The following is a 25,108-nucleotide window of genomic DNA, read 5'->3' on the forward strand; positions in this document are numbered from 1 at the left end:
TTGGCCGGCAACCATGTGGCTATTGGTTTATGATGTCATCATCTAGCTAACAAATCATGTCTGAAGGCAATGAAATGCAAGAAATCATCTACATCGATTTCTCTGAAGAAATGGAATTGCAAAACGACAAAGCAAATCGTATATCCCTTACACTTTAAATAAAAAGAATGACCTTCAGATGAGACACTAAACCGAGGTCCTGACTGAAACTCGGTTGTTAAAGAACCCAGGACGCCTATCGTAAAGAGTAGGGGGTTCCCCGACGTTCCTGGCCAAATTCCATCAGGTCTTTGACATCAAGGCCACCTAATCATCCCTGCCCCTTAATTGGCTGATATCAATCCCTGTCTCCTGAGCCGTTCAGCCATTGGGTAGTGTGATGTGTGCCTGGTGCCAGTGTATGGCAGCCATTGAGCCTGCGTAGCCCAAGGTTGGGTGCTACCAGTGGTGGTGAAGGAGGCCATTTCCACCCTACATTGTGGGGAGCGCTTTGAGTGTCTAGAAAAGTGCTATATAAATGTTATTATTATTCTCCCATCTTCCAGGCGGTTCATCTGCTGGTGTGAAGGTGGCCTCAGCCAGACTCCCTTCACCCAAGACCATGATGGGGTCTCCGGCTCAGATCATGGCCCAGTTCCCCAAGCAACAGTCCCCCAAGCAGCTCCAGCTGGGCTCCCCTCTGGGGGCCTCCTCCATCTGCCAGACCCAAGCCTCCATCACCCCGCCTGGCTCCAAGCCCACCATTCAGATCAAACAAGAGTCCGGTAAGAACCGTTCCAAAATGAACAGGAGTACTCTATTTACTATACTCTATACCAGGGGTAGGCAACCCTAGGAACGCGGGGGCATTTGCATAGGCACAGGGGGCAGCAGTAAAAAAATATATATATATATATATATAATTTTTTTTTATTATTATTATTTTTTTGCTTTGAAATATTATAGTGAAATATTTTGCACTGTTGTCGCATTTATCTTGTTGAAATCCTCCCACAGGTTCTTTTTACTACCACATATTTGGTAATTAAGACCCTTTATTTGTTTATTATTTCAATTTAGCTGGAAATACATTGCTACATCATTCAGTAACATTTGCAGAGCCTTATAACAAAAACATTATTACGGTCACCATTGTGACTAGTGGGATTAATCAACAAATTGTATTATTTATTTTTCTATTTCATTGCACATGTTAAAAGCCATTTTTTTTACTCAAAATGTGAGTATTACCAAGTCAACTTGTGTTCTTAAAACAATGACAATAAACATAGTTTTATTAGGTTGAAATAATGTGGTTGTGTACTTATTTTTCTGTTAACTTATTATGGATTGAAAACTGAAAACCTTAATGCACAGTAACTGAACTCAATATTTTTAAGTTCTGGTAACTTATTATTATATTTTTTTTTACAGTGTAGTCTTGCGATCAATCAAAACTTATTTACACGATATACCTCACATTCACCCTCCATTCACATCCTGGTCTTCTCCATTAGGCCTGTAGGTGGAGCTATGACAGCACACGTACAGTACACACACCAATGGTGTGTGATGTGTCCAAAAATGAATGGGCAAATGTGAGTGAAATGGTCGCACTGTATGCAGCTGTTTGTCTGCATTGCATCCCCCCCCCCCCCCCCAACTCAGATTTAGGGTTGATACAACCATCATAATAATATTGTTAATAATAACAACAATAATGATGTAATAATGTAAAAATTATCATTAAAAAGACCTGATTATGAGAAAAAAAAATTACGATGCATGGAATATTGTTGAGGCACACTAGTTACAACTATATTTCAAACAGGCACTCCATGTCAAAAAGGTTGCTGACCCCTGCTCTATACACTATACTAATAGTGAATCGCTAAATACTATAGTGAACCATATACGTAGTATTTCTAGATTTAGAATAGCCCACTAATAATAGGATGTTATACTGTTTTGATGCAGGATACATTTCAATTGCTGTGTCTTTTGTGTCTTTTGTGTCTTCTTCTTCTTCTTCTTCTTCTTCTTCTTCTTCTTCTTCTTCTTCTTCTTCTTCTTCTTCTTCTTCTTCTTCTTCTTCTTCTTCTTCTTCTTCTTCTTCTTCTTCTTCTTCTTCTTCTTCTTCTTCTTCTTCTTCTTCTTCTTCTTCTTCTTCTTCTTCTTCTTCTTCTTCTTCTTCTTCTTCTTCTCTTTCTTCCCCCTCCTCTTCTTCTTTCTCCTTCTTCTTCCACCACCTCTTCGTCTTCTCTTTCTTCCTCCTCTTCTTCTTCTTTCTCTTCTTCTTCCTTCCCTCCTCCTCTTCTTCCTCTCCTCTGTCTTTTCTGTCTCCTCCTCCTCCACCACCTCCTCTTCCTCCTCTTCCTCCTCCTCCACCACCTCTTCCTCCTCCTCCACCATCTCTTCTTCCTCCTCCTCCACCACCTCTTCTTCTTCCTCCTCCACCTCTTCCTCTTCTTCCTCCACCACCTCTTCTTCTTCCTCCTCCCCTCCTCCTCCTCTTCTTCCTCTCCTCGGTCTTCTCCTCTTCTTCCTCCCCTCCTCCTCTCCTCCTCAGGGGTAAAGATCATCACGCAGCAGATGCAGCCCAGTAAGATCCTTCCTAAGCCGACCTCGGTGGGTCTGAGCAGCAGCGGCAACTCTCCCATCATGGTGGTCAGCAGCAACGGGGCCATCATGACCACCAAGCTGGTGTCCCAGCCCACAGGTGAGAGAGCCGTCATGACCACCACGCTGGTGTCCCAGCCCACAGGTGAGAGAGGGATTTGTTTGCAGAACCTGCAAAAGACATTTAGGATCATTCTTAGACTTATTATATCTTATAATATTTAGGCACTGTGAACCAAATGCAAGCCCAGAGTATGTTTGTTAAAGGAACACTCCAACATTTTGGGAAATTAGCTTATTTGCCATCTACCCTGGAGTTAGACATGAAGATACATACCTTTTTCTTCTCTGTGCATGCAGTAGGAGTAGGAAGACGTTGGGAACTAGGCTAATGGAGGAACCTACTTCCAGTGACTGACGCTAAGCTAGGCTAACGTTGCACTTCTTCCTACTCCTACTGCATGCACAGAGAAGAAAAAGGTATGTATCTTCCTGTCTAACTCCAGGGTAGATGGCAAATAAGATAATTTCCCAAAATGTTGGGAGTTTTCCTTTAACTAAATTGCGGGCCCTGCCTTTTTAAACGGCAGCAGTGAAATAGTAACTTTTCAGGTAGCTTTCTAGCTTCAAACGGTGTTCCAGGGATCCACTGTATCCTCTGAAGACAGTTTGTTTATTCAGTTGTGAAAATATACCTTAAAGATGATTCACTTCTCTGACCCTTACAAAACTCCATGGTGCAGCTTTAAGAGCCCAGCGTGTAGGAGCCAGTCTCTCAGGCTCTTCAACAGGGTGGTAGGAGCCAGTCTCTCAGGCTCTTCAACAGGGTGGTAGGAGCCAGTCTCTCCAGGCTCTTCAACAGGGTGGTAGGAGCCAGTCTCTCCAGGCTCTTCAACAGGGTGGTAGGAGCCAGTCTCTCCAGGCTCTTCAACAGGGTGGTAGGAGCCAGTCTCTCAGGCTCTTCAACAGGGTGGTAGGAGCCAGTCTCTCAGGCTCTTCAACAGGGTGGTAGGAGCCAGTCTCTCAGGCTCTTCAACAGGGTGGTAGGAGCCAGTCTCTCAGGCTCTTCAACGGGGTGGTAGGAGCCAGTCTCTCCAGGCTCTTCAACAGGGTCATCAGGTTCTCTAGGAGCCAGTCTCTCCAGGCTCTTCAACAGGGTCATTAGGTTCTCTAGGAGCCAGTCTCTCCAGGCTCTTCAACAGGGTCATCAGGTTCTCTAGGAGCCAGTCTCTCAGGCTCTTCAACAGGGTCATCAGGTTCTCTAGGAGCCAGTCTCTCCAGGCTCTTCAACAGGGTCATCAGGTTCTCTAGGAGCCAGTCTCTCCAGGCTCTTTTCAACAGGGTCATCAGGTTCTCTAGGAGCCAGTCTCTCCAGGCTCTTCAACAGGGTCATTAGGTTCTCTAGGAGCCAGTCTCTCCAGGCTCTTCAACAGGGTCATTAGGTTATCTAGGAGCCAGTCTCTCAGGCTCTTCAACAGGGTCATCAGGTTCTCTAGGAGCCAGTCTCTCCAGGCTCTTCAACAGGGTCATCAGGTTCTCTAGGAGCCAGTCTCTCCAGGCTGTTCAACAGGGTCATCAGGTTCTCTAGGAGCCAGTCTCTCCAGGCTCTGTTCAACAGGGTGGTAGGAGCCAGTCTCTCCAGGCTCTGTTCAACAGGGTGGTAGGAGCCAGTCTCTCAGGCTCTTCAACAGGGTCATCAGGTTCTCTAGGAGCCAGTCTCTCCAGGCTCTTCAACAGGGTCATTAGGTTCTCTAGGAGCCAGTCTCTCCAGGCTCTTCAACAGGGTCATCAGGTTCTCTAGGAGCCAGTCTCTCAGGCTCTTCAACAGGGTCATCAGGTTCTCTAGGAGCCAGTCTCTCCAGGCTCTTCAACAGGGTCATCAGGTTCTCTAGGAGCCAGTCTCTCAGGCTCTTCAACAGGGTCATCAGGTTCTCTAGGAGCCAGTCTCTCAGGCTCTTCAACAGGGTCATCAGGTTCTCTAGGAGCCAGTCTCTCCAGGCTCTTTTCAACAGGGTCATCAGGTTCTCTAGGAGCCAGTCTCTCCAGGCTCTTCAACAGGGTCATTAGGTTCTCTAGGAGCCAGTCTCTCCAGGCTCTTCAACAGGGTCATTAGGTTCTCTAGGAGCCAGTCTCTCCAGGCTCTTCAACAGGGTCATCAGGTTCTCTAGGAGCCAGTCTCTCCAGGCTCTTCAACAGGGTCATCAGGTTCTCTAGGAGCCAGTCTCTCCAGGCTCTGTTCAACAGGGTCATCAGGTTCTCTAGGAGCCAGTCTCTCCAGGCTCTTCAACAGGGTCATCAGGTTCTCTAGGAGCCAGTCTCTCAGGCTCTTCAACAGGGTCATCAGGTTCTCTAGGAGCCAGTCTCTCAGGCTCTTCAACAGGGTCATCAGGTTCTCTAGGAGCCAGTCTCTCCAGGCTCTTCAACAGGGTCATCAGGTTCTCTAGGAGCCAGTCTCTCCAGGCTCTTCAACAGGGTCATTAGGTTCTCTAGGAGCCAGTCTCTCCAGGCTCTTCAACAGGGTCATTAGGTTCTCTAGGAGCCAGTCTCTCCAGGCTCTTCAACAGGGTCATCAGGTTCTCTAGGAGCCAGTCTCTCCAGGCTCTTCAACAGGGTCATCAGGTTCTCTAGGAGCCAGTCTCTCCAGGCTCTGTTCAACAGGGTCATCAGGTTCTCTAGGAGCCAGTCTCTCCAGGCTCTTCAACAGGGTCATCAGGTTCTCTAGGAGCCAGTCTCTCAGGCTCTTCAACAGGGTCATCAGGTTCTCTAGGAGCCAGTCTCTCCAGGCTCTTCAACAGGGTCATCAGGTTCTCTAGGAGCCAGTCTCTCCAGGCTCTTCAACAGGGTCATCAGGTTCTCTAGGAGCCAGTCTCTCCAGGCTCTGTTCAACAGGGTCATCAGGTTCTCTAGGAGCCAGTCTCTCAGGCTCTTCAACAGGGTCATCAGGTTCTCTAGGAGCCAGTCTCTCCAGGCTCTTTTCAACAGGGTCATCAGGTTCTCTAGGAGCCAGTCTCTCAGGCTCTTCAACAGGGTCATCAGGTTCTCTAGGAGCCAGTCTCTCAGGCTCTTCAACAGGGTCATCAGGTTCTCTAGGAGCCAGTCTCTCCAGGCTCTGTTCAACAGGGTCATCAGGTTCTCTAGGAGCCAGTCTCTCAGGCTCTTCAACAGGGTCATCAGGTTCTCTAGGAGCCAGTCTCTCAGGCTCTTCAACAGGGTCATCAGGTTCTCTAGGAGCCAGTCTCTCCAGGCTCTGTTCAACAGGGTCATCAGGTTCTCTAGGAGCCAGTCTCTCAGGCTCTTCAACAGGGTCATCAGGTTCTCTAGGAGCCAGTCTCTCAGGCTCTTCAACAGGGTCATCAGGTTCTCTAGGAGCCAGTCTCTCCAGGCTCTGTTCAACAGGGTCATCAGGTTCTCTAGGAGCCAGTCTCTCCAGGCTCTTCAACAGGGTCATCAGGTTCTCTAGGAGCCAGTCTCTCCAGGCTCTGTTCAACAGGGTAATCAGGTTCTCTAGGAGCCAGTCTCTCAGGCTCTTCAACAGGGTCATCAGGTTCTCTAGGAGCCAGTCTCTCCAGGCTCTGTTCAACAGGGTCATCAGGTTCTCTAGGAGCCAGTCTCTCCAGGCTCTGTTCAACAGGGTCATCAGGTTCTCTAGGAGCCAGTCTCTCCAGGCTCTGTTCAACAGGGTCATCAGGTTCTCTAGGAGCCAGTCTCTTCAACACGGTTATTAGGTTCTCTAGAAAGGTTGGGATGAAAAACAAACCTGTTGTGTTGAAGCTTGGCAGAACGGCCACAGACAGAAGAGAGAGACAAGTATGTTTAATTTACAGTATGAACAGAGGGGAGAGAGAGAGAGAGAGAGCGAGACGAGACGAGAGGGCGAGATGAGCGAGAGAGGTGTAAACCTTCAGTAGATTACCCTGTAATGCAAACTTTGAAAGCTGGACAGTGTGTTTACATCATTAAGCCCTGACGGGCCTGGTACAGGGCAGAGATTCATATCTTATATGCATTTGTATATCCCTACAACCAATATGCCTGTATACATGAGTAAATAGAATATTGTTGCCATGAGAAGGTGTTTAGATGCCTCAATATCCCGGCTAATATCACCATATCCCAGCCATGATTCTGGCTTCTCATAGCCAGGATATGAGCTTAATCTGACTGGTGTTTACATCCGCCTTTCCATATATCTCAGACCAGTAAACTCCAAATAACTGCACATTGTTATCATTTGAATCACAAGTAAAAATGTGCAAAACATCAAGGGAGGTGAACCTTTTTTGAGGCAACTGTATTTGAGTGACTGGTAAAATAGCCACGAATGACTGCATTCCTGTAGTGCTTTTGACCACAAGGACAAAAGGGACATAAAGCACTTACTATAATGTAATACCACTCTGATGTTTGCAGCTACCCAGGCCACCTATTCTAGACCCACGGTCAGCCCCAACATTGGAGCCAGGATGTCAGCCACCGCTGGGGCCACCTACGTCAAGACCACGAGTGGCAGCATCATCACTGTGGTCCCCAAGTCTCTGGCCACCCTGGGAGGGAAGATCATCAGCAGCAACATGGTGTCTGGTCAGTCATCACCTGCATCACAGTCATCACCTGCATCACAGTCATCACCTGCATCACAGTCATCACCTGCATCACCTAGAAACAGAAGGACAGAGTCTTAATGACTTAACAAATAGGTCACGCAAAACCAAAGAGATGAAAAGGCTTAGAGGGTGCAGTTCCTATCTACATAGCTAGAGGGGGCAGTCCCTATCTACACAGCTAGAGGGGGCAGTTCCTATCTACACAGCTAGAGGGAGCAGTTCCTATCTACACAGCTAGAGGGGGCAGTCCCTAGTCTCTGGCCACCCTGGGAGGGAAGATCATCAGCAGCAACATGGTGTCTGGTCAGTCATCACCTGCATCACAGTCATCACCTGCATCACAGTCATCACCTGCATCACAGTCATCACCTGCATCACCTAGAAACAGAAGGACAGTCTTAATGACTTAACAAATAGGTCACGCAAAACCAAAGAGATTAAAAGGCTTAGAGGGTGCAGTTCCTATCTACATAGCTAGAGGGGGCAGTCCCTATCTACACAGCTAGAGGGGGCAGTCCCTATCTACACAGCTAGAGGGGGCAGTTCCTATCTACACAGCTAGAGGGAGCAGTTCCTATCTACACAGCTAGAGGGGGCAGTTCATATCTACACAGCTAGAGGGAGCAGTTCCTATCTACACAGCTAGAGGGAGCAGTTCCTATCTACACAGCTAGAGGGGGCAGTCCCTATCTACACAGCTAGAGGGAGCAGTTCATATCTACACAGCTAGAGGGGGCAGTTCCTATCTACACAGCTAGAGGGAGCAGTTCATATCTACACAGCTAGAGGGGGCAGTTCCTATCTACACAGCTAGAGGGGGCAGTTCCTATCTACACAGCTAGAGGGAGCAGTTCATATCTACACAGCTAGAGGGGGCAGTCCCTATCTACACAGCTAGAGGGGGCAGTGCCTATCTACACAGCTAGAGGGAGCAGTTCCCTATCTACACAGCTAGAGGGGGCAGTTCCTATCTACACAGCTAGAGGGGGCAGTTCCTATCTACACAGCTAGAGGGGGTAGTATATATATATATATATATATATATACACAGCTAGAGGGGGGAGTTTATATATATATATATATATATAAACAGCTAGAGGGGGCAGTTCCGTATCTACACAGCTAGAGGGAGCAGTTCCCTATCTACACAGCTAGAGGGGGCAGTTCCTATCTACACAGCTAGAGGGGGTAGTATATATATATATATATACACAGCTAGAGGGGGGAGTTTATATATATATATATATCTACACAGCTAGAGGTGGCAGTTCCTATCTACACAGCTAGAGGGGGCAGTTCCTATCTACACAGCTAGAGGGGGTAGTATATATATATATATCTACACAGCTAGAGGAGGCAGTTCCTATCTACACAGCTAGAGGGAGCAGTTCCTATATACACAGCTAAAGGGGGGAGTCCCTATCTACACAGCTAGAGGGGGGAGTTCCTATCTACACAGCTAGAGGGGGCAGTTCCTATCTACACAGCTAGAGGGGGCAGTTCCTATCTACACAGCTAGATGGGGCAGTTCCTATCTACACAGCTAGAGGAGGCAGTTCCTATCTACACAGCTAGAGGGAGCAGTTCCGTATCTACACAGCTAAAGGGGGGAGTCCCTATCTACACAGCTAGAGGGGGCAGTTCCTATCTACACAGCTAGAGGGGGCAGTTCCTATCTACACAGCTAGAGGGGGCAGTTCCTATCTACACAGCTAGAGGGGGCAGTTCCTATCTACACAGCTAGAGGGGGCAGTTCCTATCTACACAGCTAGAGGGGGCAGTTCCTATCTACACAGCTAGAGGGGGCAGTTCCTATCTACACAGCTAGAGGGGGCAGTTCCTATATACTGCCTGAAGAAGTCCACTATTATCCCTGTACCCAAAAAATCCAAGCCTGCTTGCCTCAACGACTACCGCCCTGTAGCTCTCACCTCCATAGCCATGAAGTGCTTTGAGAAGCTAGTAAAGGGCTACATCTGCTCCTCCCTCCCCATCAACATGGACCCCCTGCAATTTGCATACCGCCCCAACAGGTCCACGGAGGACGCCATATCCCATGTGCTGCACACAGCAGCATCACACCTGGACAAGAGGCAGGGGAACTATGTGAGAATGCTATTCATCGACTACAGCTCGGCATTCAATACCATAGTCCCCTCCATACTCATAGCCAAGCTCAGGGACCTGGGCTTGGGCTATGACCTCTGCCAGTGGGTCTTGGACTTCCTGACTGGCAGACCCCAGGTGGTGAGAGCAGGCAACTGCACCTCCTCATCCATCACCCTCAACATAGGGGCCCCCCAGGGCTGTGTTCTGAGTCCCCTCCTCTACTCCCTGTACACACACGACTGTGTGGCTCAGCGGAGTAGCAATACAATCGTCAAATTTGCTGACGACACAGTGGTGGTGGGCCTGATCTCTGCCAACGACGAGAGGGCCTACCTGGAAGAGGTCAAGGTCCTGGCGGGATGGTGCCAGGAAAACAGCCTCTCCCTGAACGTCAGCAAAACAAAGGAGATGATTGTGGACTTCAGGAGGTCGGGGGTCAAGGACTACAGCCCCCTCAGCATCGACGGGGCACCGGTTGAGAGAGTCAACAGCTTCAAGTACCTCGGAGCCCACATATCCGAGGACTTGACATGGACCATACACATTAACAGTGTGGTGAAGAAGGCACGACAACGCCTCTACTTCCTCAGGCGCCTAAGGAAGTTCCAAGTCAGCCAGAAGATCCTTAAGAACTTCTACTCATGTACAATAGAGAGCATCTTGACCGGCAACATCACCTCCTGGTTTGGGAATAGCACTGCAAAAGACCAAAGCAGACTACAAAGAGTGACACGTTCAGCCGAACGCACAATTGGAGGGGGGCTCCCCACCCTCCAGAACATTTACTACAAGCGTTGCAAGGGGAAGGCTAAGAGAATTATTAAGGACTCGAGCCACCCGAACAACTGCCTCTTTGAACTGCTGCCGTCAGGCAAGCGATACAGGAGTCTCAAGGCGAGCACAGAAAGACTCAGAAGTAGCTTCTATCCCCAGGCCATCAGGCTGCTAAACGAACAATGAATGAACACTACACAACAACAACCACCAAACACACATAGCACACACATCCACACGCACACACTCACTTTAAACAAACACACTGTAGCACCCACTACACACACTTTATAGCACACACCCACTTTAAACAAACACACTGTAGCACCCACTCCCCACACTTTATATTTATGGATGAAGGATTGCACTACAACTCGTACACCTTACTGTAAATTGTACCTACCTGCTTTGCACTAGATAGTACTGTACATTAGTACACTGCATAGTATTGTGTATTGTATATTATATGGTAACTCAGAACATTGTACATATGTCTATACCGAACAACTGTGACCTCATTTTCTTCTTCTAAATTCATGCTATATTATGTTATTATGTTATTTGATACTATCTTGTCTAGCACAGTCTCTGGAGCGTAACAGTAAGAAGCATTTTGTATGAAAGTATTCTGTACTTCTGTATGACAACTATTAAAGAACTTGAACTTGAACTTGAACTTGAGGAGACAGTTCCGTATCTACACAGCTAGAGGAGGCAGCTGTGCAGATAGGAACACAGAAAAACAAACTACAACCTAAAGGATAGTTTTGGTTATGTTCAGCCCAGAGCCATGCTTCAGCTCTGCCACCTGCAGTGACGTTGCAGTGAGTTTAAAGTTGTAATGATGGGTTTATTATTTTATAATCACCAGATTATGAATGATTAATATAAGGTTAAGCACTGTTTGCTACTGGTTAGAGTTAGCCATGCATCTGTTGAGTGCACCTTTTCATTAAATCTGAATCTTTATTGCTAAACAAAAATGATTACCATTCATTGTATTGGTAAAATGCAAATATTGACATGATTAATCCATATTGGTGTCCACCTCTATATTTTAAAACATGTTCTTTCTATTGCAGGCACAACGACTAAGATCACAACTATACCCATGACCTCTAAACCCAATGTCATAGTGGTTCAGAAAACCACAGGCAAAGGAGCTACCATCCAAGGCCTGCCTGGCAAGAACGTCGTCACCACACTCTTAAACGCTGCTGGGGTCAGTTCACCAAGTGCATCGCCATTTTAAGAACATTGTGTGCTTCAGTCTTTGGGATACGGGCAACAGCCTCCTGTTAGCGTTTGGTGCTCGTCCAATTTATTCAGTAACAAAGACAAACTTTCCCATAAGCTGCAGTACAAAGTAATAGTACTGTTTCAAAGGCTTTCATCTGATTTTACAGAAATGGTTTGGTTCCCATTGATTGAGTTTTAGTGATCTAGACTGGTGGTTCTCAACTCACATCTGATGCTGTGGCATACTTATATAAGAACAGTCACGGCACGCATGATGATCCTATTAAACAATAAAGAGTTGAATTATAAAGTGCTGATCAGGAAAATATGAGCGTCTGCTTTTAACGTGGCAGAATGTGTTACGCACAATGTAAATACTATTGTCTTAAATGTTACATGTGTCATAAATTATCAACAAAATGACAAGTGATGACCAAAGAATTATATGAACCCTTTCACTACCACACTACAAAGGGTTAACCCTACCACACTGTAGTGGTGTGGTAGTGAAAGGGTTAACCTTCTGTAGTGTGGTGTGGTAGTGAAAGGGTTAACCTTCTATAATGTGGAAGCCTTAACCCTTTGTAGTGTGGTAGTGAAAGGGTTAACCTTCTGTAGTGTGGTAGTGGAAGCCTTAACCCTTCTGTAGTGTGGTAGTGAAAGGGTTAATATAGGTGGTGATACAAATAATTCCGTTGTCCTCTTGTGCCGCAGTATGACCTTCAGACTAAACTGGCTGCTTCTATGCACCAGGGCGACAAGAGCCTCCAGGCCGTCCAGGGATCTAAGCCCGCCATCATCACCGCCTCCAGGCCCATCACCAAGATGATAGTCACGCAGCCCAAAGGCATGAGCTCTGGAGTCCAGGCCACCACCACCACTACCACCAAGATCATACCCACCAAGATAGTGTACGGCCAGCAGGGCAAGACGCAGGTCCGTGAAGATCTCCCCACAACATCTCGTTCTCTCTCTCTCTCTCTCTCTCTCTCTCAAAGCAAGTGTTTCAAATTATTCTGGTCATTTCCCTTTTCACGTTGCAAATCAATCAATCACAACTAATATTATGCTAGATGGAATTTTCATGTACACCCCAGAGTGCAGGGCAACATTTCTTTTTCCATTTTAGAGCTATTTAAAACCCATATTCCAATTTTCCCACATTTGTCACTGATCATAAATGACACGAGGTGCCCAGATATGTGCAGAGAGGTGGTTAAGGTCTCAATAAAGAGTCTGGGCAGTGGACTGCACCATCTCCTATAGAGAAAGAAGGAGGGAAAGTGTATTAAGCCCCAGTATATCAGGTCAGTTTGATAAGCCCATCACTCAGTGGTCCGCTCATCTGACATCAAACAGCGTCCTGCAATGCCTTGACACTCAAACCCCAGTGAATCTAAAAAAGAGTTGTATCAAGAGACCTGCTATACCGTATGCTCGTCCCGACCCCCTCCGGCACTGATGTAGATAAGTGGTAGAGGTTGCGAGATCTATATTTTATTCATAACAAGGAAGATTTAGTTGACAAGTCTGTCCTTAGTAAATCTACTTGAGTATACCAATAGGTTTGTCATCAATCAAGTGATTATCCCTCTCTCATTTGTCAAACGGCGCCGGTGAGAGTTCATCTCAGAGCTTAAATGAGTGAGGTAATCTCTTTCTAAATGCTTGCTGTCTGGAATTATCCCCTTTTGCATTGAATACAAATAGATTACAGATTCTTATTTACTTCTTTTGCTATTTTTAGAGAAAAGACTGACATCTGTACCCATTACACCTAAGATCTATTCATAATAAATGAAATGGATCCATGCAGCGTTTCTGCCGTGTTTCTGATCCATGCAGCGTTTCTGCCGTGTTTCTGATCCTTGCAGCGTTTCTGCCGTGTTTCTGATCCTTGCAGCGCTTCTGCCGTGTTTCTGACCTACTGACAATATTTTTTAAATGTTATTCTCTTTGAGAGATAAGCTGTAATCTAACATTTAAACAGTGACAGGATACTATCTTAGGAGCTAATGAATACTTAGACAATCTAAAAAAACAGTGACCAATACCATCATAGGAAAAAGTATCTTCTCGAAACGACCTTTCATTCAAGTCTCAATTTACACTGCATGACTTTGAATGGGTGCTAAAAAGTAGAAATGATATTATAGCTTACCAGTTTTTCTTAGAAAAAGTAACACGAAGAAAAGAGATTTAGTTTTAAAACGTTTTTAATTAAAAGAGTTACAAAAAGAAAAGCACAATTTATCATAGTATATTTCAGGAGAGAAAGGGCCTGAAGTAAAAATGTAAAAAGTCAAAACTTTTAAAGAGTTTACTTCCTAGGGAGGTTTACTAAAAAATTGCCAGGCCATGCCCCATTACACCGCTCGACATTTCCTGGCTTAAAAAAACTGAAAATCTGCTAGACGAGACTGAAGCTTTTATACACAGGTCCGTAGCGTCATATAGTTGGCACAGTAAAACACTCCTCCTTCCAACTTGTATCTTTTCCATTGGCTCCTGTCTACTCCACCAGCCAATCAACACACAATTCAGCAAGGATGAACTCCTCCTTTTCTAGTCGTTACTGTAACTGAGAGATAGTAATAGATTTCTTTGTGCTGGGAAAGCCCCTAGAATTCCATCTGCCTCTACGGGTCCCGGCTTTCTCTGCAGGCAGAGATTCACCCACTGTCAAGGTCAAACGCTCTGTGACCACATTCCTGCACATTCCTGCACAGAGGCCTCTTCTCTTGTATTCCGACTGTGCAGCCCAGCCCAGACACAGATACTCGTGCAAAGGCACAGTATATATATACATATATACATATATGCATATATATATACATATACACATATATATATATGAATACATACCACATATAGACACATACAGTAACATATGCCTAGATTTAAAACAGATATATACAATAAACATCTGCTTAAACCTTTATATCCTACAATTGACAGAGAGAACAGGATGTCATAATAACAAGTGTCACTAGTTGGCTGTGACTATCAACACCCCCTCTGTCATCTTGTTCGGTCATTTTCCACTGTCTTAATAGCGTCTGTACGGGGGTCGAGATGGCAATTACGGGGTCACGATGGCTGTGACTCAACAGAAAGAAACATTGTGTTGCTGTGCTTTAGGTTCTGATCAAGCCCAAGCCGGTGTTCCAGGCAGCGGTGGTGAGCGAGCAGACCAGACAGCTGGTCACCGAGACTCTACAGCAGGTCTCCCGGTCCTCTGACGCCGTCCAGGGCCAGACCAGACCGCTGGTCACAGAGACTCTACAGCAGGTCTCCCGGTCCTCTGACGCCGTCCAGGGCCAGACCAGACCGCTGATCACCGAGACTCTACAGCAGGTCTCCCGGTCCTCTGACGCGGTCCAGGGCCAGACCAGACAGCTGGTCACCGAGACTCTACAGCAGGTGACGCGGTCCTCTGACGCGGTCCAGGGCCAGACCTCCGGCCAGGACGCCCTGCTGAAGGATGAAACGGACGTCGGCAGCTTACCTGAAGAGGTCTCACACAGCAGTGTCCAAGGTAGAGATCTGCACTGGGCTGCACCAGCTATGTGTAAGTCCTCTCCTACGTTAGGGTGTAAAGTTGAAACTAGAGGCTTAGTAACTACTAGTTAATTAGGAACTAAATCAGCAACTAAAATTGGTTTCACCACGATTACTTAACACATTGGGCGCCATGGGTTATATCAATCAATATACCCAGTCTGCCACCGTTGAAAGCCTATGGAGATGTTTACCTTCTTTGCAGGGCTATAACTTTTTAAATTGTATTGCTATATTGACATTACTATGGCCCATTCATCATCGATTATCTATCATTCAGGATGTGGGAACGTTATATTTTTTCATTCATACATTGTTGTGTTAATACCGTCTAGAATATAAGTATGTTTTTAAGCTTTTCTGCTGTAATTCCAAAAACGAGAGTTATAGGCCCTGACGCATATGATAGATTATCGATTGGCGTTTCTTTCCTATACACGCTATATTAAAAAATTCAAATGTATATGATCGGTATACATTATGCTTCATCATGCGTGAAGGAAAGGGGGGGGGGGTCGTTTATAATTCCTTGATCGTCAGTAACGGCTTTATTTAGTATGGGTTGATATATTGATCAGATGGTTTGCAGTGAAATGAATAAACAATCGGGCTGAAAATAACGTTACTGTCCTCTTACCGTTCGCCGATGAGACTGGAGGAAAAAGATCCCAATTATTTGACGTCGATCTCCTACATCCATTTCCGGTTTGTATGGTGCAATAAACGCCGAAATCATATCGATTATTACGTTTAGAAAGCGATCCAAATGCACTATAGTGTTTGTCTGGATCCACGTAACAAGACGTGACTGCCGGAGGGATTTCCTCGACGCACCGATCACCTCTTCCGGTTTTGGCGAGAGTGTAACTCGCCCGACCATCCACCAGGCGGCGGTATTGAGGCGTTGCAATCTCATACAGGGTCACACTGCAGTCCGGAGGTTGGCTGGATGAATTATGAATGCCATGGCGAAAAAATTAAATATTGATTCCAAAAACGGCGTAAGTCGTTCTTGGCGTTCAACGCATGGCGGGCAAAAGCGGCGTAACTCGTTCTTGGCGTCCAAAGTGTTAAGGGCATAACGTAGACTAACTGTTCCTAACACTTCAGGGACCGTTCCTCCGTTGTTAGGAGCCAGACAAGCATGTTTGTGTGCTCATTCTCCGGAGAAATACCCATTCTACAATCTGCATTCAACAATCTACAATTTGATTACCAATAGTATTCTGTAAAAGTGGGAAAATCTACCTCCCCTGTCTGTGTATGGAAGAACATAGGCCTCTACAAGGTTCCGTACGGAATCAACCAACGATGTTCCGTAGGTTTTTTTCCGCAATGACACTATATAATTTTTGTTTAATCATTCCAAAACATTTGTGTTACTCATAAACTGTTAATTTATTAAAACGTATTTGGATGACGAGCAAACAGTGTTTCATATCTCTCATCCTCAGTCAGACAGCGGAGCAAAGTGGCCAGCATATTGTTAGATTAGGTGGTCTTCAGCCTCTAATCAACTCGTCACCTGCTGTTCCGTGACTTCCTTCTGCGTTGTGTTTGTGTCATCTGTTGATGGTTATCTTACTGGCTGTCACACACTGTATCACCCCGTTGGTACATCCGTAATCAGAAGAATCAACACTGGAAACATGGTCTCTTTCCTTGATGGTTATGTTTATTTCATAAACATAAGACTCGTACAAGATGGAACACATTGAAAGGTGAAGAAACAAAATTAATAATTCTATCTCTCTTAGTTCCCTAGCCGAAGCCTGTCCTGTTAGCCGAAGCTATCTGTCCAATTAGCTGAAGCTAGCTCTCCTCGTGGCTGCTCCCTGATCCTGAGGCCTATCCGTTAGCCGACGCCTGTTCCGTTAGCCTCTAGCTATGTCCTCGTGGCGTGCTCCTCCTCCAGCCTCGGTGGAGGGTGGAGGGATCTCTGCTGTCTTGCTGTCAATGCTCGTCTGAGTCAACCCGGAAGAACCAACGGCTATAAAGTCTATTTCCCTAGCAACAGCTGTTAGCCATAGCAACGCCAATCTTGTTACTAAGCGACGCCAGCCGCTGTTACCTCTGACACAATATAGATGTTCCCTACGGCCTTGGCCAGTGTCTTATCTGCCTACAGGCCCTGTCTGTCTCCTAGTCTCCCTGTCGGTCCTCCCTTAAGGCCTCTGCATGCTACAGAAACTTCAAAGCAACTGCAACACAACATCGACAAAGCAACAGTGTTTTAGACACTCTGCCTTTATGCTTCTGCAACATCGACGCGCAAAGTTAGTTTAACTAAAGTTAGTTTAGGTTCGTGTTAACGTTAGATAATGTACAAACTAAACGTATTTCCGGTGATTTTAGACGTCGCACTTTTATTTTGAAAACCCCCGACCGGAAGTGTTATAGTGTCTGTTGCTAGCAGCTTAACTTTCTGTGCTTTTCGAGCTAACGTTACCGTAACATCATTAGTTTCCAATGGAGAGGACCTCGGCTCACATGCAGCTCAAACTACCTATTGGAATAAATTAATTGATTGATGTTTAACTTGTCCCTGTGTGTGTCCAGTCATTTCGACTAGCAAACGTTGTATTTAACGTTACCTCAGGACGGATACCATTGTATTTACTTGGTTAGCTATGTAGCTAATGTGGATAGCATTTTGAATAGACCCAATGCTAGCTGGCTGGCTACAGCTTTATTTACTAAATTATGGAGGCTTTTTAATCGTCAAGGTAAGAGAGGATTTGTCATGATCAACTGAAGGCGTATGCTATGGAACAATATGTGCTTGGGTTTTCAGAAAAAGGCGAGCTATGTGACGCTAATTATTTAGCGTCAATGCTGGAAACAACAATGGAGGATGATATTCTCTGCGGGACTAATATTATTCTATGACAGCCCCGCCCCCATTCGCTAACCAACCAATCACTGCTACGCAATATCAACGCAACGGTTGTTTAGGTTAGATTTGAGGGACATGTACGCAACGTCCAAGCAACACAGTCTACAAGACCCTCTAAAACAACCGCGCTGAAATCGCGCCGATGTTGTGTTGCAGTTGCTCTGAAGTTTCTGTAGCATGCAGAGGCCTTTACAGAGTGGAACACACACACACAGAGGAGATGTCTGTCTCATCTATAGATATTTACATTATATACACATGTGAAAAACAAATGCTGTCTTTCAATATCATCTTAACTTGATATTTATTAAAAAAGAAAAACTCATACAGACTAAAACACTGTGAAGCACACATTTAACTTCTTAACACATTCCCCGCCAACAACGTTATTTATATAAGTGTTTGGCCGACAACCGTTGAACGCCCACCACGTATATATACATTATTTGGTCCGTTTTCCTTTTTTTCTCGATTTTAATATTCTATTCAATGTCATGGACCTGTATGTTGCCGTTAACACATTGGGCGCCAGCCATTAGACGGGTCCCGTTGTAGCAGTGCCACGTTTTAAAAGATAGGAGTGCCTCACCTTGTTTGTAGAGCTATAACTATATTCTATATTATAGCTATGGATACAATACTATGGCCCATTTGACATCAACTATCTATCGTTCAATATGTGAGAAAGAATAAATTTTTTCATCCATACGTTCCTGTGTTATACCGTGGTGAATATACCGTAATTCCTCTAATAGTGACCCAGGCTTGTATTTGTTTCAACTGTAGCGGGTACCAGGCTTTTATTGAAAGGAGGCATGTATAAGAGAGAGGCCTATATTTCAAATTTTCAAACCGATCATAATGAATAAATCAACATTTTGTGTCTGTTTGAACCCAGTCAAATGTACTGGGTTCATTTATTGAAACCAAGTACTGTATGAAATAGTAAACAGTGCAATTACAGGTGGTCACTGGTCATTTCAACGTTTTCAAAGTGAAATCAAGTAACTTTACCTGAGTAAAATAGTGCAATCACAATCCATCACTCACTGTTGGGTAGATTTCCATTGCTTTTCTTTGTATCATGTGCGCGACACACGGTTGTGTTTGTCGCGCAATGCATACATCCACTCGGAAAGTAGTGTCTCCATCTCCTCGCTTACTTTTTTTCTCCCTCCTCCAGTTATGCGTGCGCTTTTACCGTCGGCTGCTTTCAGCTCATTCCTTTGTTTTTTCCAATATCGGATTTGTCTGGAATCAATGTTAAAGTGCTTTGCGGCTTTCTCTCCCGAATGCTCCGCCGCATACCTCAAAACTTCCTCTTTAAGCTTAACGTCAAACTTTCGTCTCTGTTTAGTACCGGTAGCCATGCTTGCTCTGTTGTTGTTGTTGTGCTGCGCGCGACCCGTGTTTCATATATGGAAGTAAGGGGAGGTTCGCTCACGCGTATATTAGTAACCCGGCTTGTAGGAGGTCAGCTTATAATTGCTTATTTCAACAGCGCGCCCGGTCATTAATAGAGAGTTGGTTTTTAATTGAATACAGGTCACTATTAGAGGATTTACGGTAAGTATAGTTTTAGAGTGGTTTGGGGTAATTCCCGAAAGGCTGAGTTATAGCCTAGAACGTGAATCCTACTATAAGCGTTGCCGTTTCTGATTAGTTTCATTCATTCATTCATTCATTCATTCATTCATTCATTCATTCTATCATCCAGATCGTTTCTGTGATTTGCAGACTATTGTAGATACCTGCTCAAAGCACACAAAGAAATACATTTGAAAAACTCAACGGCAAAGTCTCTTTCCACAAATCATGACACGATTAGTCAAGACAATCCATAGACTTTATCATGAAGTCATGAACACTTAATGAACAGTTTCATTAAGAACTATTATGGTGCGCGTGTACTTCGGTAGAACATCGTCCTCTTTTCAACTGTTTACAACCAGGTCTGTGGATTAGACACGATAAATGGCTTTTTACTGCTATTTTCCAGCTCTCTTGTCATAAGAATCCCACCGCGCAACTCGTATAATTTGCATTCTGGTGAAAAACCTCTTTGTCAGGACACCTGTGTACCTTACTGAAGGGGTCAAGCTAACATCCTGAACCTTCTTCCTATCGGAACTGACTGGAATTCCAAGGTCCGTAAACCCTGTTCAGTGGGCCGGCTTATTGAAATTAACTCTTGCACTGAAGGATCGTATAACTCCGTTTTGAGACATTATGTATTTGCAGTTGTAAATCAAAATCACTTGGAGTGTGAATGTGATAACCTCTACTGTCTTAAACTATGAATGAACACATCACTCTAACCTATCATCGTTAGATTTACGTTGGAAAACATTGTTCCTCTGAAAACTTAAAACAAAGTTATATGGTTCTGTGTTTGAGGTGCTTATTGTTGGTCTGTTTGGAGGGGCAGCATCACATCACAACTTGTTTTGTCTATTTTCTCAGATTCTCAGCCTGTAGTGCACATCTTGACCACCAGGGAGCAGGATTGGACTGAACAGGAGATATCGGTGGAATCGAACCCCACTATTATTTACCAGGAAGTGTCTGGTGGGGAATCCCAGTCAGCCACCTCCACCATCAAAGCCCTGCTTGAGCTACAACAAATAGGTCAGAGAAGCTGTTTGTTTATACACATACACACACACACATACACGCACACACACACAGACACACTTATTTGCATGTCCTAATAGGGAGGGAGTGTACATTTTCAGTCACGAAAATCATGATATTTAGATTTGAACTTCAGTGGTGGTGGTGGTCGTCGTGGCAATAAAGTGTGGGGGGTGGGAGACTGGGACTCAATGAAAACATGGAATCACATGTACCCTAAGGAGGGGAGTGAGGTTAGGGTTCAGGAGGGAGGTGAGGTTAGGGTTCAGGAGGGTCCATTGAGTTTTTAGGCCAGTCCTGCTTTGAACTAATGATGTAATGATGCAGCAGGAAGAATACAAGTTATACAACAGGTGGTGACCATGATTCTGCTGTATGTATACGTCTGTTTAGGGAAATATTAAATCAACATCAGATAGATGGAGAGATTTGTTTTGGTACAGTATGTTATACTGCAGCACAAATACATCAATGGACAACAGCAGGCAATCTACATATTATCACAATACAGGGATACAGTCAAAAAAAAAAAAAAATTGGAACCCTAACTAACCTTACTATCATGCACTTGTCCTGATAAACTAACCTACACTGTAACACTCAACACTTTGATGAACATTGTTACTCCGCTGATAGAGTTGTGCCCTTCCTGATGACTTGTCGTGCATAACTTGTAAATCGCTTTGGATAAAAGCGTCAGCTAAATGACTAAATGTAAATGTAAACAAATCATCAACAAGACAGTACACACGACCATATACAGTAGTAGGTGCAGTAATGCAAGTCAGTAGTATGAGGAGAGGCTAGAAGGAGTTCAGAGGACAAAAAGCAGTCTGTGAAGCGTTTTAGTCCTAGTGGATGATGACGTGTCGTGCAGCGTTGGGAGGAGCTGGGAGAAAACTAGAACTGTGACTAAAGGATAATTAGAAGATTAAATGCGTCATTGTTTCCCCCTCCTGACAGCGAGGGAGAAGGGGGAGGCCAGGCCCAGGCAGCACACTATAGATCTGAGCCAGATGGCCGTACCCATCCAGATGGCCCAGGACAAGAAGCTCACCCCGGAGTCCCCAAGACCCTCCACGTCAGAGGCTGAGCCCGGGGCGGAGTACGTCACCGCAGGTACGCCTTGATAATCTGAGTACAGCACCGCAGGTACGCCTTGGTAATCTGAGTACGTCACCGCAGGTACGCCTTGATAATCTGAGTACAGCACCGCAGGTACGCCTTGGTAATCTGAGTACGTCACCGCAGGTACGCCTTGGTAATCTGAGTACAGCACCGCAGGTACGCCTTGATAATCTGAGTACAGCACCGCAGGTACGCCTTGGTAATCTGAGTACGGCACCGCAGGTACGCCTTGATAATCTGAGTACATCACCGCCTTGATAATCTGAGTACGGCACCGCAGGTACGCCTTGATAATCTGAGTACATCACCGCCTTGATAATCTGAGTACATCACCGCCTTGATAATCTGAGTACATCACCGCCTTGATAATCTGAGTACATCACCGCAGGTACGCCTTGGTAATCTGAGTACATCACCGCCTTGATAATCTGAGTACATCACTGCAGGTATACTCACGATCATGACATTTATGACATACAAGATATACAAATATATGTCTTGAATATTCTTCAAATAGGTCAACGACAAGTATTTTTTTAGAATTGATTTCCATCATTGTCCATTAAAATACATATTCAGTATAAAGTTTCACCGTTTGAATGCAAGAGGACGATACTACACAGGTTTGCTGATAATCAGCTCTCTGACATCTGTTTACAACATGCCATTAGTGAACCTATTGTCGTTGATATACCTATGCATTAAAAACATTTATTAATTACCATCATTGTCCATTGAAATAAGCTTGGCCATTTGTCGTAGAGACTTATGGGAGGTGGCAATGAACTTCAAATCATTTTACTGGTTTATTCCACCCAAATAGTTGTAAAGGCTTATTCCACCCAAATAGTTTTACTGGTTTATTCCACCCAAATAGTTGTAAAGGCTTATTCCACCCAATACTGTAATAGTACAATAGTGTCGTAGTAGTGTGTGTATCATAAATCAAATCAAATCAAATTTATTTATAGGGCCCGACAACACACGTTAATGTCCCCATGGGCCGTACAGATCTTCTTTAAACAAGTCAAGAAGAAAACATAACAATAAGTCAAGAACAGAACAAGAACACCATAAGGTCCAAACATTTTTAGATGAATGCAAATAAATGAAAGAATGCAAGCACTCCCAGACATACCCCACGCGAAGGTAAGGAAAAACTCACTAAAACCTAACAATAGGGAAAAAAAGCTCCACAGGCAGTGTGGAGGAGAGAAACTTTAGAAGGGCCATTCAAGGGGGGATCTCCCTTCTTAGATGTTGGTGATAGTAGTGTTGCAGACGGACAGTTGGTAAGCATGCACTCATGTGTGTAGTGGAACACAGATGAGTGCATGCAATAGCAACTGTACATTTTGAAAAATTAAAGATAGAGCTAATAGCGATAGCAACTGAACATTTTGAAAGATTAAAGATAGAGCTGATAGCGATAGCAACTGAACATTTTGAAAAATTAAAGATAGAGCTAATAGCGATAGCAACTGAACATTTTGAAAGATTAAAGATAGAGCTGATAGCGAATCTATTTGAGGCACAGGGGCGGCGCAAAGAGGGTCACGTCCTCCCCGTCTTAGTCAAGGGACATTTAACACTCCGGTCGTTGCTCAGGGACAGCCGGAGACAGGGAGATAGGGGGCGGCGCAGAGAGGGTCGCGAACTCCCCGACATCATCGCGGGACATCCGGCACTCCGGTCACCACTACGAGACCTCCGGAGACAGGGGGGCACGCAGAGGGGGTCGCAACCTCCCGGCCTTCGTCACGGGACGTCCAACACTCCGGTCAACACTCCAGGACAGCAAGTCATAGGGAGACAGGGAGACGGGACAGGCGTTAGACAGCTCATGAGATTGTAGTAGGCGGACATAGCAATAGATACAAGTGGTAGGTGTAACTGAGGGGTACAATTCCCTGACTGTATTAATAAGTATGGTATCATTAAACCACTACTGTCTTATGTACATTACTACTGGCCATACAGTACACAGGTATATGATGAGAACACCTCCACAATGACACGGTTCCACACAAAACTGGGTTTAAGAATATTTATTAGCAGCAATGGTAGTATATATAACAATACTTTACTTAAAGTGCGCTTATAAGGCAAAGAATGTGCGTAGGCAAATCAATAACGTATGTCCATTCTCATATTACGCAGGAGATAATGAATACAACCTGAATCTTAGGAATTATATCTATGGTACTCTAGTAAGGCAGCGGGAGATACTGGTAGGGTCCCTCCGGTTGTAGGCCAGCAGGGGGAGGAAATGTTCGAATGCAAACTCTGGATCAACGGGGAATCAATAAGCTCCAGCTACGGGAGTCGGTACATTACTCCCTTGATCGGCAGACGAAAGCAGCAGCTGTAATCCAAGTATGCGTGCAGCATAGGTGAAAGCCGGCCAGCCTCTCCGAGAGACGGGCTCGAGTGATGTTCCTCACGGGTAAATCCCACACAGTAGTGGGGTGTAGACGATTCTCCTCCGCTCCAACAGCCTGGTCCAAAGCAATATAATAATAATAATCCAGCCGGAAAAGGGCTCTGCATTCACCGGGGTAGATTCTCCGGTGCGCGGTACTTCACATTAACTGGGTCGAACTTGACGTTATTCCACTAAGCTCTGACACCTTTACTGTCCTATTCGCACGCGGTTATAAGTGCTCTATTTAGACGCACGGTGGCTCACTTCACTTGGTCGTTGACTCGTGATGAAGGCTTTACGTTTGAGGGTAACACGTTTCTAGGTTAACTTGACTTTAGGTAACTAACTGCTGTATTCACCTGCGCCGTATTTATACGTTGGGTGAACAATCTAGTACCAGCCTTATTCCTGTCTCGTATTCTTGCGCAGAACCGTTCATGTGCAGGCATGTCTTCAGCGGTGACTTTGAACCAGACCCTGGGGGTATGGCAGTGGCGCCCAGTGGATCGCTATCCAATAAGAGAACGAAATATTATGGTCTGTACTAGGTAAAAGGGATATTCCGTGTATATGTACAAAGAATACACAAGGGATATCAGACGATATACAAATATTATGCAATATATATCAATCAATAAATATATATATTCGGTTTAATCTGATCCTTCGTAACAGTAGGCATATATGTGAATGGAGTAGATATATGAAGTAGGCGTATTATGTGAATAGAATAGAAGTACTTAACCCAGCAATGTAACCGCGTTGACTGTTAATCTGTTAACAGTCTGTTAATACTGTTAATCAGTTGACAGGACCACGGACAGACGGCGGTGAATAACTGATCCAAGGCCTCGGAGGTGCATGTAGAGCAGTCACTACAATCTTGGCCAAGACCCCGAGGCATCCATCACCTTAGTCAGCGCCAGGAGACGGGCACTCAGAGAGAAGGGGGAGGGGGGGGGGGGGGGGGGAAGAAGGGGGGGGGGGGGTAAGAGTTAGAGAGTTCCCATGTTTGTGGTGCTGCAAAGGAGCAGACATGTAGTACCCTGTAGTGCCATGTAGTACCATGTAGTACCCCGTAGTGCCATGTAGTACCCTATAGTACCCTGTAGTGCCATGTAGTACCCTGTAGTACCCTGT

At 45.1% G+C, this 25,108-nt stretch overlaps 1 protein-coding gene across 3 annotated transcripts in view; it reads left to right on the forward strand.

Annotated features, from left to right (window-relative positions):
- Positions 1–25,108, forward strand: part of emsy (EMSY transcriptional repressor, BRCA2 interacting) — a 42,992-nt gene that overhangs the window by 9,815 nt on the left and 8,069 nt on the right. For 2 of the 3 annotated variants that reach the window (XM_084320812.1, XM_084320813.1), the window contains exons 9-16: positions 546–764; positions 2,549–2,698; positions 7,009–7,179; positions 11,168–11,307; positions 12,039–12,260; positions 14,466–14,895; positions 20,245–20,409; positions 21,379–21,534. In XM_084320812.1, coding sequence (XP_084176938.1) covers positions 546–764; positions 2,549–2,698; positions 7,009–7,179; positions 11,168–11,307; positions 12,039–12,260; positions 14,466–14,895; positions 20,245–20,409; positions 21,379–21,534 — 1,653 coding nt within the window. The remainder of the gene's footprint in view (positions 1–545; positions 765–2,548; positions 2,699–7,008; positions 7,180–11,167; positions 11,308–12,038; positions 12,261–14,465; positions 14,896–20,244; positions 20,410–21,378; positions 21,535–25,108) is intronic. The other variant, XM_084320814.1, reaches the window with a different exon arrangement.

This window comes from Notolepis coatsorum (assembly GCF_963971535.1).
Source record: "Notolepis coatsorum genome assembly, chromosome: 8".
Lineage (NCBI taxonomy): Eukaryota > Metazoa > Chordata > Actinopteri > Aulopiformes > Paralepididae > Notolepis > Notolepis coatsorum.